The sequence below is a fragment of the Thamnophis elegans genome, chromosome 2, assembly GCF_009769535.1.
Source record: "Thamnophis elegans isolate rThaEle1 chromosome 2, rThaEle1.pri, whole genome shotgun sequence".
NCBI lineage: Eukaryota > Metazoa > Chordata > Lepidosauria > Squamata > Colubridae > Thamnophis > Thamnophis elegans.
Window position 1 is genome coordinate 171,526,571 of NC_045542.1, and position 17,130 is coordinate 171,543,700.

Genomic DNA, 17,130 nt, shown 5'->3' on the forward strand with positions numbered 1-17,130 from the left:
TCTATACCAGGGGTGTCAAACTCATTTCATTGAAGGCCACATCAAGGTTGAGTTTGACTTTTGGGGGGGCGTGGCCAAGGTGGGTGTGGCCAACTTGACATCAGTGGTCTCAGGGGTGGCTGTGGTGGCCCAAGCACTCTGCCAGCGAAAACAGGCTCCTGAGCGCCGTTTTCAGCTGCGACGACCTCCTGCAAACCCTCTTCCAGTGAAAATGAGCTCGGGAGGGCCACACGGAACCCTCCCATGCTCCGTTTTCGCTGTAGAGGCACTGCGGGCCGATCCTTCACTGTTTCCAGGGTGGCCCCACAGGCCAGATCTAAGCACCCTGCGAGCTGGATCCTGCCCCTGGGCTACTTAAGTTTGACAACCTGGTCAATACACTCGAATGGCAACTTTCTGTCTTTAAAACTGTTTTATTTCATTTTCATTTTCATTTATACAATCACTTATATACTGTGCATAAAAAAAAAAGAATCAGTAAATCTTCCACCATTGAAACCAACATAACACTTCGATCCCCCATACACCCTTTCTTCTCCCCCTCCAACTTTCCATTTCTCCCCTCCAACATTCCCCTCTTCTACTTCCCTTCCCCCTCAAACATCTCCCCTTCCCTCCATCTCACCCTCCTTACAGTCCTCTCTCACTCCCTCTTTACTTCTCCCTCTTCTTTCCCTCCACTCCTCACTTTGGTGTATCTCTACAATTCATTATCTATTCAGTTTATATTTGCACTAAAATTAAGAAAAATAAAAAAGGAGAAAATGAAAGAGAAAAAGAAAAAAAAAGAAAAGAGAGCAACAGTATACAAGTCCATTCTTATTGTTCTAAAAATTGAAACTGTATTTCCACCCTCCACCCTCCCCCCGGTAGACCCCCCTCCCTAACCCCCTTTTGACTTCCCAGGTCCCATACCCGGCATAATTCTTATCAAGCACAATCTTGATTGTGCTTGATAAAGGAATGGCAACTTTCTGAAGGCTGAACAAGCCTTTCTACCATTGGAAAGATTGAGTTTGCAGAAGGGCAGCAAGCAAAATCTTTCTGGGTTTTAACGTACTTATTTTCATGTATTGAGAGGAATAAAATACAAAACAGAAAAATAAAAATAGAAACATCCAACACTAACAATAAAAATGAAGAAATAAAATTTGGTGTGCAAAAAAGGGGGAGAACTCCCCCTTCAAGTGTCAGGTAGATCTAACACTAGCTGTTGTCTGCATCAGAGAGAGGGAGGGGCGGGAGGGGAGGGAGAGTTTTACAACAGTTCATTTAGTGACTGTTGAAAGTTACATCATTGAAAAAAGTAACTTATGACCATTTCTCACAGTTACAACCATTAGAGCATTCCCCATGGTCATGTGATCAAAATTCAGACGCTTGGTAACTGTTTCATACTTATGACCTGGGAGGAGGGGGGGTTGTTTCATGTGATCACCTTTTGCAACCTTCTGCCAAGCAAAGTCAATAGGGAAGCCAGGTTCACCCAATACTATGTTACTAGTTTAACAATCGCAGTGATTCACTTAACAACTGAGGCAAGGAAAGTCATAGAATGGGGTAAACCTCAGTTAACAATTTTTCACGTAGCAACTGACGTGACCATGCCAAAGGCGCATGGAACGCTGTTACCTTCTCATCAAAGGTGGTTCCTATTTTTTTCTGCTTGCATTTTTACATGCTTTTGAATTGTTAGGTTGGCAGAAGCTGGGACAAGTAAGGGGAGCTCACTCCATTACACGGGATTTGAACTGCCGACCTTTCTGATCGACAAGCTCAGCGTCTTAGCCACTGAGCCACCACATTCCACCTTTAGATGGCCCTGTTAACTGTGCTAAAGTGAAACTAACTCCTAGATGACCTCAACTGTTTTGGAGGGAAATGTAGAAGATTTATATTTGGGTGGGCTTTTTCTAGTTCTATGATTGGTTAAGGCCCTGTGGGCCTAGCATATCAATCACAGGCATTTGCCTGCAGTTCCTCAGTTCCATTTTTGAGCCAATAAATGCTGTTGCAGCTATGCTGATCTGCTGAAGCCCACTACACAATAGACAATAGTATACACGATACATATATAGACAATACACATAATAATTCCATGCAAGTTGCATGGACTTTTCAATGAACATCCACAATCCATAAAAGGAAACAATGGTAAAATAAGTAATATCTGGACACAATTTCTTCCCCACAATCTTCCTGTCGGCAAAACAGCCCAGCCTTTCCCTCCCTGCAGCCTCTCACCCTTCAGCTCCAAGTCCAGAGGCTCCTGCAGGCCGTCGTGCTCCACGTGGCACCGATAGCGGCTCCTCTCTTTGGGGTCGATCTGGATGCTCATCCAGTAGTGGTAGGTCCCATCCGCGTTGGGGGCCACAGACGTATGGAAGGTCTCTTCCAGCCAGACCTCCCCATCCCTCCTCCAGGAGGCATCGATCTCCCTGGGGTAGAAGCCATAACCTTCACAGATGTGGGTTTCCATCCCATCCTCCACCTCCGTCCTGCTGCTCATCGTCACCACAGGAGGCTCTGGGGGGGGGGAAGGGGGTTATGATCAAAACTGAGCCTCCCCAGAAATCATCATGACTTGTGCATCATGAGCCGCAGTGGTGCAGTGGTTAGAGAGCAGTACTACAGGCTACGTCTGCTGACTGCCGGCTGACTGCAATTTGACAGTTCAAATCCCGCCAGGCTCTAGGTTGGCTCAGCCTTCCATCCTTCCAAGGTGGGTAAGGATCCAGATTGTGCGGGGCAATAGGCTGACTCTGAAAACCGCTCAGAGGGGGCTGTAAAGCACAGTAAAGTGGTATATAAGTCTAAGCGCTGTTGCTATCACACATGCAACCAGAACTAGAAGTCACCAAATAGACCCGTTGCTTTGAAGAGTTTCTTTCAGCCAGAAAAGCAAATGACATGCGATCTCAATGCTCTGAGATTGCAGTCGACACTTTTGTCTCTGGGTAGAGCATATTTGGGCATACCAGGTGCTTTGACAAAAGAAAAAACACTTAATCATTCCCCTGGCTCAGCTGATAAAAGAGGAGAGCTTGTGGCTGAAGTTAATACAACCGCTGAATATGTAAAAACAACCCAGTTTGAATCCCAGCAAGGGTATGGCTAGCTGATGAGAGCTAAATAGCTTGAAATAATACAATACAATAGCAGAGTTGGAAGGGACCTTGGAGGTCTTCTAGTCCAACCCCTGCCTAGGCAGGAAATCCTATACCATTTCAGGCAAATGGCTATCCAACATCTTTTTAAAGACTTCCAGTGTTGGGGCATTCACAACTTCTGGAGGCAAGCTGTTCCACTGATTAATTGTTCAAACTGTCAGGAAATTTCTCCTCAGTTCTAAGTTGCTTCTCTCCTTGATTAGTTTTCACCCATTGCTTCTTGTTCTACTCTCAGGTGCCTTGGAAAATAGTTTGACTCCCTCTTCTTTGTGGCAACCCCTGAGATATTGGAACACTGTTATCATGTCTCCCCTAGTCCTTCTTTCTATTAAACTAGACATACCCAGTTCCTGCAACCATTCTTCATATGTTTTAAACTCCAGTCCCCTAATCATCTTTGTTGCTCTTCTCTGCACTCTTTCTAGAGTCTCCACATCTTTTCTACATCATGGTGACCATAACTGAATGCAGTATTCTAAGTGTGGCCTTACCAAGTGGTATTAACACTTCACATGATCTTGATTCTATCCCTCTGTTTATGCAGCCTAGAACTGTGTTGGCTTTTTTGGCAGCTGCTGCACACGGCTGCCTCATATTTAAATGGTTGTCCACTAGGACTCCAAGATCCCTCTCACAGTTACTACTATTGAGCAAGGTACCACCTATACTGTACCTGTGCATTTCGTTTTTCTTGCCTAAATGTAGAACCTGACTCTTTTCACATTGAATTTCATTTTATTAGATAGTGCCCAATGTTCAAGTTTGTCCAGATCTTTCTGTATCTTAAGCCTGTCTTCTGGAGTGTTGGCTATTTCTGCCATCTTGGTGTCATCTGCAAATTTGATGAGTTTCCCATTTATTCCCTCATCCAAATCATTGATGAAGATAAGGAAGAGTACTGGGCCCAAAACAGAACCTTGTGTACTCCACTGCATACTAGATAATACATCTATACTAGTCTCCCTTCATTTATTTATCAGCAAAAATGCAATACAAAATGGTTTGTCTACCTGGAAAGCTCCTGGAGTGGGACTGAAAGGCAAAAAGGAAGCAGTATGCTTCCCTTTTGTGTGTGTGTGTGTGTATACACGCATACATACACACACACTAGGCAAAACCAGGCAATCAATCAATCTTCAACTATAACATGGAAGCATACACAGAGAACTACAATGGAGAGAGAGAGCCGTCCTCACATAGACCTCCCTTATATAGACAGCTTCTTAAAGTGGCAGTAATCTTGCTCACTCATTCTCATTTCATCATCTCACCTTACAGCAGTTGGTCAGCTATTAAATCATCATTAATGTAACACTATGTGTGGAGTAGCAGATGCAGCTCCCACACACTTTTCTCCCTGCCTTTTTCTCCGTACCTTTCCTCAACTTCAATCCGTAGCGGTCAGTCTTCTGCAGCCACTCCATGCAGGTGCTCTCCATGTAGGCCGTGAAGCGCTGCTTGATGCGGTTTCGCGCTCACCATTTCCGCTTGATTTCCTGGGCTTCCATGTCGGCTGCGATCCAGGTGGAGGTGTCCATGTTGTAGTAAAGGAAATCCCGTCCGTCGTAGCCGTACTGCCAGTGTCCGCTCCTTTTCCCGTCTTCCTCTACCTTACGAAGATAATCATCTGGACGATGTGATACCCTGAAAGAAGCAGCCCCAGAGTTAAGGAGGAAAAGCTCTCATCTCGGGAGATCGGGGAAAGCCGCTCCCTGTGGGAGGCTCCAGATTCTGTGAATGCCGAGACAAGAAAGCACGGAAGACCAGGATTACAGGAAGAAATCTTGGAGACCAGCCAAGGTCAAGTCAGAATTTTGGGATCTGTAAGACAAGATCTCAGCCTCACTATGAAGGGACGCACAATAAAACGAGGCTGGGAAATTCCTCGGGCAGAGTCCAAGATTCAAAACAAGCTTGGAGAACAAACCATTGCCAACCTCTAAAAACCGAGCTAACAAATATTTTCTATATTATTTAGAGTCCAAGATTCCTTAATTAAGAGAGGTGTCAGAGTTCCAGTTAACATAGCCAATGGAATCAAAACTCCGAGGCAGAAGCATAGATTTTTTAACAGGGCATAGTGGCACAACTGGGGAAAACCCGACTCTGAAGGACCAGAGTTTCCCCTTAGTTCACACGCCCATCACATGGTCCAACCAGGTCGCAGCCACCATCCTGGCTGGCTTGGTCCACGCCTCTCCAACACCTGTCAGATGTCCTTGGCTCCCCTGGGAAAGAATGTTGTTTGGCTACATATCCCCCCCCAGCTATCTCTATCGCTCCCCCCTCACGTTCCCACAGCTCCATCTGGCCTTGCTGTGGCGCCCTGAAGATGCCCCTAAATGGCTCCAACTTAAAAAATGGCTTCAGGACTGATAATAGGATTACCTGGAGGCCCAAATTTCCTGGGACTGGAGCAAAGTTGCCTTTCCTGAGATCACTTTTAAATAATTCAAATCCTACCCCCTGCTCCCCAATTTTTCCAGTTTTCTTACAGCCACATAAGGTAGTGAAATGGGGAGGGAGGAGGCAAGGAACACCAACCAGGAAGGGGGCAGGGGGGAAAGGAAGGAGAGAAGGAAGGAAGGAATGGAAGAAAGAAGAAGAAAGGAAGGAAAGAAGGAAGGAAGGAAGGAAGGAAAAAGGGAAGGGTAGGAAAGTGAAGGAAGGAAGGAAGGAAGGAAGGAAGGAAGGAAGGAAGGAAGGAAGGGGCTTCGGCAATCAGCTTATTGTGATCAATCGAATCCAATTCATGAGGAAGGGCTGGAAGATCCGTAAAAAAAAATGGACCGTTCCCCTCCATCGCCTTCCATTGGCAGGATAGCATCCACTTCCCTCTCCCTGCTACACGGTCACCTCCACTTTGGTTGTAGCGTCTCTGGAGCATCTGCACATTCTCCTGAAAGTCTCCCTGGTCTTTTTTCAAAACATTGGTGCACCTGTTGTAGTATTTGGGTTCTTCCTTCTCCAGCATATTTATCCAGTCTGCCCCAGATGCAACCTCTGAGTGTGCTTTCGTAGCGAGCGATGAGCTGATCATCCACGTACCCTCGGCAGAGAATAGCGGCAGTCCCGGATAATCCTCGGTCGCAGAAGAGTAGCTCACACGGATGCGGCGGGGGGAGGAGCCTGGGAGAAACAAGAGCAGTGCGGAATTAGGGGGACTTGCAAACTGAGATAATGGACTGTCAGAGCTGCCATCAGATGTTGAACATTTTTTCGGCTGTCAGCCTGCTGGTTCTGACCCAGGCTTCCTTAGAAAGCAAGAAGCAAAGTCTTGGTCCCGACAAAACCTCTTTTATTACACGCCTGTGAATTCCTTTCATTCACAGTCAGCAAGGCTTAGTAACAGTCTTTCAAAGGAATGTTTATCCACTTGCAACGTATCTCATTTGGAGCATGGTAACTAGTTTCCAAACACAGGGCAAAGCAAAACTTGGTACAGAGTCTCCTATAGTCACAAACAGAACTTTCCATTCTTGGAACCGACCGAATGAACAAATTGTTTCCTGCAAAAGCCTCCTCCCCGTTCACCCAGTCCTCTTGTTTCCTACAGGAGGGGCCAATCACCTCCAAGCTGTGGCTTAACTCTTAGTCGAACCCTCCTTTCTTAATTGTTCTTGTTGTCTGGCAGCTCTGCACATGTGCACATTGGGAACAAGCTCCAGCTGTTCTTTGGCCTCACGGCTGTCGAACTCCCCCTCTGCCTCCGACGCCGAATGTAGGAATGAGAAGGAAAGTTACGCAAAGACATGAGCAGCAAACTGCCATGGTCTCAGTACCGTTTATCTCTTAACTATGATCTATGTGAATGCCCCAACACTGCAAGTCTTTAAGAAGATGTTAGATAGCCATTGTTCTGAAACGGTATAGGGTTTCCTGCCTAGGCAGGGGGCTGGACTAGAAGACCTCCAAGGTCCCTTCCAAGTCTGCTATTGTATTGTAGACAGGCTGTATCAGGGAGTTATGTGAGATTCAACCTTGGCTGGGATGGCCTTCTGGATTCAGAGCCTTCTGTGCTCTGTCTACTTGATGAAACTGTATTAAAAGGCCAAATAAACTCTGTGTAAGGCAAACAGACATTTTGGCGTGGCATGACAAAACCCGCGCTCAACTAAAGCGCGCCCGATTAAACCAGCGTCGCTGACGTCATCAACAGGGCGACAACAGCGAGCGCGGAGAAAGAAGGGCACTTTAAATAGCGCTTGAAAGCAAGCCGATTCAAGTTAAGGTAAGGGTTAGGTTTAGGGTTAGGTTAAGGGTTAGGGTTAGGGTTAGCAATAGCAATAGCAGTAGACTTATATACCGCTTCATAGGCCTTCCAGGCCTCTCTAAGCGGTTTACAGAGAGTCAGCATATTGCCCCCCAACAATCTGGGTCCTCATTTTAACCCCACCTCGGAAGGATGGAAGGCTGAGTCAACCCTGAGCCGGTGAGATTTGAACCGCTGACCTGCTGATCTAGCAGTAGCCTGCAGTGCTGCATTATAACCACTGCGCCACCTTGGGGGTTTAGGGTTAGGGTTAGGTTAAGGGTTAGGTTAGGTTCAGGGTTAGGTTTAGGGTTAGGTTTAGGATTAGGGTTAGGTTTAGGATGAGGTTAGGGGGGTTAGGTTTAGGGGTTAATTTTAGGTTTAGCGTTTACAGGGTGCTTTCTTCTCTCCGCGCTGTTGTCGCGCTGTGATGACGTCAGCTACGCGGTTTTCATCGAGTGCCCTTTAGTCGAACGCGGTTTTGTGGTGGAACCACATTTTGGACACAGCCTGCCGTGATGGATTTCTGAAAGCTACAGCCGAACCCTCGTCTGAGCTTTCCTCAACCACCCGAGGACTGGCCATATTCCTCCCAACCTCCTCACTGTCCGACTCTGCTGCCAGCTGTGCTAGCTGCTGGCACAGCTTTGAACTGGAGGAAGGGAAGTGGGAGGAAATGGGCCTCTTGAGACACTCAAGAATCTTCAAGGTCGTTACCTTGGCAGAAGAAATGCAAAACTGTTCAAAAAAAACAATTTACTCAAACAGAATTGGGCAAGCAGGGGTGGAGAAGAAGTGGCTGAGGAAATTAACCAGGAAATGTTGGCATGCGATCTTCAGTTCTTAAAAGCACTCTTTGTTTTATGCTTTTTCCCCCTTCACCATATATGCATTTTTATTTGGGATTTTTATAATCGCGATTTAAAAGCAATAAAAGAGTTTAACGAGTGAAACTAGGCAATAGGTTGAGCAATGGCTTGCTTAGCTCTGTTCCTTTACATTATTTAGAAAGGCTGCAAAAAGACATTCCCCCTTGCATGGACAAACTTCCCATAATAGCAATCTCCCTTCTTGTCCACTCTTTTCTTTAAAAAAATATTTTAAAAACACATCTGAAGAATTGAATAAATGATTACACAACAGTTAAGAATAAGAGACATCGTGATTGGAAATAAACCGTTGGGAAAATCAACAGGGCATTTTCAATGGCCTTAAATTTCACCATTAATTATTAAGGGGTCCTTTGTGCACTGTGAACTCCCTTGTTTTCTTGCAGATGTTTCATTACCCAACTAAGGTACGTCATCAGTGCTGGTGAGGAGTGAGATTTGCTCTATTTATATTCATACTATATAGCAGCTCAGGGTTGACATGAGGGTCTTTGGTGCTCTCTGAGCTTTCCTCGTTTCTTGCAGACGTTTCATGAGGTTTTAGAGGTTTAGAGGTTTTATTCGACTTCTATGCCACCCTATTCCCGAGGGACTCAGAGCGGCTAACAAAACCAAGGGAAGGGGAGCGGGAACAATACAAAATGGGAAGGCAACAGAACAAACAACAATACAAAACAATTTAAAAGGTCTCAACAACGCACACCAATTCAAGTAGGGGATGGAACTCAGCAATCCCAGGCCTGCTGGAACAGCCAGGTCTTAACGGCTTTACGGAAAGCCTGGAGGGTGGCGAGGGTCCGAATCTCCACGGGGAAATCGTTCCAAAGGGCCGGAGCAGCCACAGAGAAGGCCCTCCTCTGGGTGGTTGCCAGCCGGCATTGGCCGGCAGATGGAATTCGGAGGAGGCCTAATCCGTGGGATCTAATGGGTCTTTGGGAGGTAATCGGCAGGAGGCAATCTCTCAAGGACCCAGGTCCAATACCATGTAGGGCTTTATAAGTGACGACTAGCACCTTGAAGCGTATCCGAAGACCAATAGGCAACCAGTGCAGCTCGCGGAGGATAGGTGTAACGTTGGTGTAACGAGGCGCACCCACGATCGCTCTCGGGGCTGCATTCTGGACCAGCTAAAGTCTCTGAACACTCTTCAAGGGCTGCCCCATGTGGAGCGCATTGCAGTAGTCCAGTCTTGAGGTCACAAGGGCTCAGGACTGTTGTGAGAGCCTCCCGGTTCAGGTAGGGACGCAATTGGTGCACCAGGCGAACCTGGGCAATGCCCCCCTGGTCACAGCTGACAAATGGTGATCTAAAGTCAGCTGTGGATCCAGGAGGACTCCCAAATTGCGAAATCTGTCTGAGGGGCGTATAATTTCACCCCCCAGCCTGAGAGTTGGAGAACATGGCCAATTTTGGGGAGGAAAAAACACAAGCCACTCGGTCTTGTCAGGATTGAGAGCAAGACGAGGTAACATCGTGAGCCAGACGAGGTAACATCCTCAGTGCTAGGATTCGGATATCAGTGCTAGCACTAACACTGACTATGTTAGTAGTGTGGGTCATGAAACGTCCACATGAAAAGGACCCTCATTTCAACCCTGAGCTACCTGTAATTCTCCTTTATTGGTACAATAATTATTTCAGGAATTCAGTCATCCCATCCAAGCAAACAGTGGACACTTCATCACTGGAGGTTTCAGAGCAGAGACTGGACAGCCCTTGTCTGAAATGGTCGAGGGTCTCCTGCTTGAGCAGGGGGTTGGACTAGAAGACCTCCACGGTCCTGTACTCTTCTAGTCTACATTCTACACACTCCTACTTTCCTATTCCTCTACTCTACACTCTACTCTCCTACTCTCTATTCTCCTACTCCTCTCTTTACTCTTTATCTACACTCTGCTCTCTCCTACTCATTTACTCTACTCTCTACCTGCTATTCTCTCTCTTCTCCTCCTCTACTCTCATACTCCTTTTCTTTACTCTCTCTTCTCCTACTCCTCTCTTTACTCTTTATTATCTACACTCTGCTCTCTCCTACTCCTTTACTCTACTCTCTACCTGCTACTCTCTCTCTTCTCCTCCTCTACTCTCATACTCCTCTTCTTTACTCTCTACTCTATTCTCCCGTGGCACGACAAAACCGCGGTCCACTAAAGCGCGCCTGATTAAAGCGCGTACCTGACATCAGCAGCAGCGCGACAAATACGACCACAGAGAAAAAAGGGTGCTTTAAAAAGCGCTTTTAAAGCAAGCCGATTCACGTTAAGGTAAGGGTTACGTTTAGGGTTAGGTTAAGGGTTAGGGTTAGGTTTAACGTTAGGTTAAGGGTTAGGTTTAGGGTTAGGTTTCGGGGGGGGGTTAGGTTTAGGTTTACGCGTTAATTTTAGCTTTACCGCTCACAGCGTGCTTTGTTCGTCGCGCTGTGATGATGTCAGGTACGTGGTTTCGTCGAGCGCAGCTTTAGGTCGAGCGCGGTTTTGTGGTGGAAACCTATTCTCCTACTCTCCTACTCTATACTCTATTCTTCTTCTCTCTATTCTCCTACTCCTCTACTCTATACTCTATTCTTCTCTCTATTCTCCTACTCCTCCTTTACTCTTATTATCTACACTCTGCTTTCTCCTACTCCTTTACTCTACTCTCTACCTGCTACTCTCTTTTCTCCTCCTCTACTCTCATACTCCTCTTCTTTACTCTCTATTCTACTCTCCTACTCTCCTACTCCTCTACTGTCTTACTCTCTACTCTACTCTCTATTCTCCTATTCCTTTACTCTCTACATTCTACTCTCTACTCCTCTACTCCAGTCTCGTGTTCAGGGATTTCTTGGGGGGGGGGGGGGTTGGAGGGCAAAAAAAAGGCAAGAACGGGGATCCGATCGCAGGTTGCGCTCCCCCTCCCCACGCATCCTGGCGACCTTGTGATTCACCTACCCACCCTCTCCTGACCCGAGTTTCAGCTAGTGGACTCCCTCCAACTACGCCACGGTACTCACCGCGGCTGCCCGCCAGAAGACAGGAAGCGCCGAACCCCAGAAGCCAGAGGAGTCCCCAACGGGGCTGCATCGCCTCGACGGTCCCGCCGCGCAGCGGCTTGCAACGAAACGCTCCCCGCTGCGCATGCGCTCAGGGTTAGGAATCCGGGATTCCCCCGGCCGGCTTGGAACGCGGGAAAATGCCTTCGAGTTGTGAATTGTTAACGAGTCAACGCTTGGAACGCTGGGAGTTCGTGTCGAGCGTGACGCCATAACGAGGGGCGGATCTACGGGGAGGCGTGTTAACGCTGCAGAGGTGTGGCATGCAGGAGTCCGGAAGGGGAAAACTGCGTGGCGGGGGGGGGGGAGGGGTTGGCACAGCTACTAATGTGGTTTAACATCAAACTTCCTTTATGGTTTAGCGTTGGCTGAGTTGAGACTCGTTGTATTTTGTCGGGCGGAAAGAGGGATAAATTTAGTAACCAAGGGAAGATTATCACAAAGGGGGGAATATTTGCAGCTCAGGGCTGCAGGAGCCCCTCCTTTCAAGTGAAGCTTTTGTCTGAAGGCTGTCAGTGGCTACAACTTGAAAACAAGATAACCTTTGTCGTCACTTTTTTTTCTGTGAACACACTGGCAGACATTACAAAAAATGAAAGTCTGATGCCCACTTTCAAAATAAATATGTACCCATATACATATGCTATACATACGTATGTATCGTATAGGTAATCTATTCCAACCCCCCTTCAAGCAGGAGACCCTACACTATTTCTGACAAATGGCAGCCCAATCTCTTCTTCCAGATGCCCTTTTAAGATCTCTCTCCCCCCCCACTTGAAGTTGACGGAGCGCCAGTCCCTCAATGCCTCCGGGAGTGTCACAAAGTCACACATGCATTTGCAGCCTGTTTTCAGCGGTTTCGTAAAAGCCTTGTGCAACTTCAGCAGTTTGTTGGCTCAAGGAAGGAGAAAGGAATTCAGCATCTCAAGTCCCATCGCATTCCCATTGTTCTTTATTTACGTTGCCTCCAAAGTGAAAATTCGGAAAAAAGAAAAACGTAATCTTAAAATCAACCACGTCCCTTGTGACTCAGAGAGGGTCTTTGGAAGGTGGAAGGAGAATGGAAGCACTTGGTACCTTCTTAGCTAAAAAGATATACGTGGGGTGGGAGATCATATTCCCTTCTTGGCTAGGAAAGCAATGCCAGTTCTTTTTTTTTGTCATCTCCCAAGGAATAATGTGTATTTAAAAAAAAAAAAATTGAATAAAAATAATAACATTACAGCCTCAACCTTTGCCTTTTGCAAACTTAATAAGTGTTAGCCATTTCTATAACAACTTTTTCTAATCAACAAAATCCAAAGTGAAGGTATCATGTTTTTCTATCTCGAGAACGAAGTCCAGAAGCGGTTTCCAACTAGAAACAAAACTGGATGTATTCTTGTCTTTGATTAAAGCACTTAATCTGGCCATTCTCACTGCTGTTGATGTGGAAAACAATGAAGTTATCTCTGTTTTTAAAAAGTTATCATTGTTAAAAGAGAGCTATTTTTTCAAGTTCTTTGCCTATTACTTCTAAAAAAAACCTCTCTGACTTAATTTTTATATTCCTTTTGAGAATCTTGTGTATAAAACCATGAATGTTTCTCACTCCAATATTTTATTTTTTTGTGCAATTTTTAACAAATCATTTTATTATTAATCAACAGGAAGGAAAGATTTGATGTGATCAGCAATGCAGTCCTGTTGCTAGTTCCCCAGTTCCTTGAGATCTCCAAGCCTATTCACATAACCATTATTTTCAAAGACTTCTGAAGAATATCAAGGATGACAATCACATCAGAAAAGGCCTGTCTCCCGGATCCCACTACATGTGACTTCTTAACAACCAAGACCCACAACATTCCTCTTCTGCTAGAGCTGGTGGGGTGGACGGATGTGATTGGAAGAGGGGGGTCTCATTCCACGAAGGGATCCAAAGGTCAAAAACAGGGGCCTGAATTGGACCCAGAAGCAAACTGGCAATCAATGCATCTTGTGGAGCAGAGATTTAAGGTGTGTCATTCTTGTGGTGCATAATAACTGCCCACATCACCTATTTTGTCCTAGCTGAAACCTTCCAGATGCTCTTCTAGGGCAGCCCCATGTAGAGCGCATTGGAGTAGTCCACCCGGGAGGGTTATATACATTTGACTAACATATCAATAAACTCTGGGCAGCCCTAAGGAAGGAGTCTGGAGAGGCAGGGGGTGCATATCTGGGTCAACCAGGGTCCTCCCCAGATGAGGCATGTGTGTGTGGGGGGCTGTGCCTGAGAAAGAGGCCCCAGAATGCTTGGGCAGGGCAGCTCCCTCCCCTTCTCTGATTTCCACAGGCAAAGGCTGTCCTGAGCGGCTTCAGTCCGTCTCCTGTTTGTCTCCTTTCCAAAATCCTGGCTCAGGAACCAGCCTCTCATTTGCCAGGGATTCTCCTGACCCACAAAGGCCAGATTCACACAGCGGATGTAACTGAGCCAGTCCTTAAACAAACCAGACTCTTGAAAACAGACAAAGATTTCGCCTGCTGTGAATCCAGAGGGAAAAGAGAGGATCTGAAAGTGAGGCTCATCCTGCAGATGGGCAGTTTCCAGAGACTCAAAAGCAGCTGGAAGGTCCCCCTAATGGCCTCAGCCTTCTTCATCTGTATAAGTGCAAATCCATGGGAGGAAGGCAGGAGGTCCTTCTTTTTCCCTCCACCCCAGGACCAGCTAATTTCTACTCTACACATGCTCAGAGGAAGCCTTCTGACTTCAGACGAGAGCAGGAGGTGGTTCAAGCCTTCAAGAAATCATTGCATCTTACTCATTCTTGGCACATCATGGGAAGTGTAAAAACAGGAGCATCAATTCATTATTGGCTACATTTGGCCATCGTAATAACAAGGATTATAACCGGAAGAGAGATTATTTTATTCCCAGGATTCCCCAGAAGAACCGCCAAAGGAGAGAGCAGCCATCTTTGGGTTTTTTTAAGGTAAACTGAAGAGTTTGAAGCTTCCTAAAGATTCATGTCTTCACCAGAGAATTGTAGGAAGTTATCACCCAGCCCTCTCCTAGAAAAATGAAATATCCTAGGAAATGTTGAAAAGGCAGACTATTTCTCTGAATGTGAAAAGGAAGACACATGTTTTAAAAGACAGAATAGGTCCCTGTAGCTTCCTGCCCATTCCTACTTTGTCAATGGGCCATTAAGAAGGCCAAGCTAGTCTACTTTACATAATAAAGAGTTCTCCCCTTCAGCTCCAGGGGGATGGGATTCAGGCATGATAATATTGGCCCTTTACCCAACTCCCCACATGGCATCTGAGAACCCAACCAAATCTGGATTCAAAACGCAGCCTAGAGAGTTGCCCCTGCATGGCCCCATGGGAGTCTGACAACCCATAAGAACACAAGCTCAAGATCAAAGGCCAGAGGGGGATAAAACCAGGGACTCAGCTTCCCTTCTCTTCTCCACCAACATTGAAGCATGTGGTCACTTCTGTTCAGGACTCAAGCCATGTGGTCGTGTCCTCCATTAAACCATCTTTCCAAGCAGCCTCCATGTCTCCAGTGTCTTTTTCCCCCACTTGGAGCCGAACCCAGAAGGACATTTCTTTCATCAGAATAAAAGGAAATAAGGCATTTTATGTGCTGCATTTAATACCTCTGACCTTCTCCCCTAGAAAAACGGGTCTTCACTTTGAAAATGCAACAAAAGCTTTTCATCCCGATTCCAGAGCGAAGGTAACTTGGGGTTCTTCACCTGGAACATAGATTCATCAGGCTGGAAGGGATATCGGAGGTTTTCTAGTCCAGCCCTCAGCTCAGAGCAGGAGAGCTTGCTCCATCCCAGTCAAAATGGCTGTCTTTTCCATTTTGGAAAACCTCCAGTGACCCACAACCGTGACCCGACAAATGCGCGCACGACAAAAGCGTGCCAACAAAACCGCGATGCAAAAACCGTGATGTCATCAACGCGCCGACAACAGCGTGATTTAAGTTAAGGTAAGGGTTAGGGTTAGGTTTCGAGTGTGCTTCTGTCGGCGCGCTGTTGTCGGCGTGCTTCAGCGCTCATTCGTCGGCGCGGTTTAGAACTCGCGGTTTTGTCACTGCGGTTTTGTCGGGCGCCCTTTTGTCGGTGAACCACCCACAACTCCAGGAGGCCAACTATTTCCCCGAGTAATTATTCTCAATATCAGAAAAGTTCTCCTAAAATTGGATCTCTCTTTAAGCAGCTCCAAGCTTTTGTTTCTTGTCCTGCCCTCTGGGGCTTGAAGAATAAACCAATCCTCTCTTCTCTATGTCAGCTCTTCAAACCCTGGGAGGCTGTTCTCATGTCCCCCCACCCCCCAATCCTTCCCTTGGATAAATTGGACACACTTAGGTCCCTCAACCATTTGTCATAGGGTTTATTCTCCAGCCCCTTTATCACCTTCCTGGATCTTCTCTGCACCCTTTCTAGGGCCTCTGCATCTTTTTTGGTATCCAGGCGAAGCAGAATTAACCCAGGATCTCAAATGTGGCCTCGCTTAGTGCAGGATACAGCGGTGTTTATCGTTTCCCCTGATCTTGATGTTCTCCCTCCATTGATGCAGCTCCAGGACTGCTCTGGCTTTTTTGGCGGCTCCCCCTGATCCATGGCTGCGAGGAGGCGCTCTGAGGGGTCTCCCCTCCCCCTCGCTTTGAAGAAGGAGACAATCCCCTCTTCTATGTGGCAGCCCCCCAAATTCTATAAGGCAGTTCTCATGTGTGTGTCATCCCCTCCGGATTCTTCTCTGCCAGAGCCTAGAAATCCCTCCCTCCTTCAGTCTCTTCACCCATGGCACGACAAAACCGCGCTCGACTAAAGCGCGCCCGATTAAACCGCGTCACTGACATCATCAACAGGGTGACAACAGCGAGCACGGAGAAAGAAGGGCGCTTTAAATAGCGCTTTGAAAGCAAGCCAATTCAAGTTAAGGTAAGGGTTAGGTTTAGGGTTAGGTTTAGGGTTAGGTTAAGAGTTAGGGTTAGGTTTAGGGTTAGGTTAGAGTTAGGGTTATGTTTAGGGTTAGGTTAAGAGTTAGGGTTAGGTTTAGCGTTAGGTTAAGGGTTAGGTTTAGGGTTAGGTTAAGGGTTAGGTTTAGGATTAGGTTTAGGGGGGGTTAGGTTTAGGTTTAGGGGGTTAATTTTAGGTTTAACGTTTACAGCGTGCTTTTTTCTCCGCGCAGTTGTCGCGCTGTGATGATGTCAGCTACGCGGTTTCGTCGAGCGCCCTTTAGTCGAACGCGGTTTTGTGGTGGAACCCTCTTCACCATATAAGATTTGGCCTCCAGATCCTTTATGAACTTTTGTTGCTCTTCTCTGCGGTTTCTAAGGTCTCGGTGTCTTTTTTGTATTGTGGTCACCAGAGATGTACCCAGCATTCCAAGGGGAGCCACGTTTGTGCACAATAAACTGACATTATGACTTCTAATCTTGATGTTCTCCCTCTGTTGATGCAGCCCAAGACTCCCTTGACTTCTTGGGCAGCTCCCCCCTGATCCCCGGCTGGGAGGGGCACCGAGACGGGTCTCCCCTCCTCCTCGCCTGCGCCCCTCCCCCCAGGATCAGATAAACCTCCTGCTTTTCCCAGCCTCGCAGTTCCGCCCCTCCCCCCAAGAAGTGGAATTCCTGGAAGGGGATTTCCCGGTGGAACTTTCACTTTCCCCTCCAGGCCTCTCTCGCCAGTTGCGCCTGGATGTCTGCCTGGCAACAATGACGACAGAGGTAAGCTTTTTTTCCTACTGGTTGAGTTCGCCCAATCGCCAGCCGGCTCTGGATTGTTGAGTTGTTGACCCCCGGAG

General features: G+C 46.9%; 1 protein-coding gene across 1 annotated transcript in view; it reads right to left on the reverse strand.

Annotated features, from left to right (window-relative positions):
- The window catches only part of LOC116503420 (major histocompatibility complex class I-related gene protein-like), a 465,627-nt gene extending 454,109 nt beyond the window's left edge, over positions 1 to 11,518 (reverse strand). Inside the window, exons 1-4 of the mRNA XM_032209823.1 lie at positions 11,305 to 11,518; positions 6,027 to 6,299; positions 4,546 to 4,814; positions 2,245 to 2,526 (exon numbers count right to left, since the gene is read on the reverse strand). Of these exons, the coding sequence (XP_032065714.1) occupies positions 2,245 to 2,526; positions 4,546 to 4,609 (346 nt within the window). The 5' untranslated portion in view covers positions 4,610 to 4,814; positions 6,027 to 6,299; positions 11,305 to 11,518. The remainder of the gene's footprint in view (positions 1 to 2,244; positions 2,527 to 4,545; positions 4,815 to 6,026; positions 6,300 to 11,304) is intronic.
- Between the last annotated feature and the right edge of the window lie 5,612 nt (positions 11,519 to 17,130).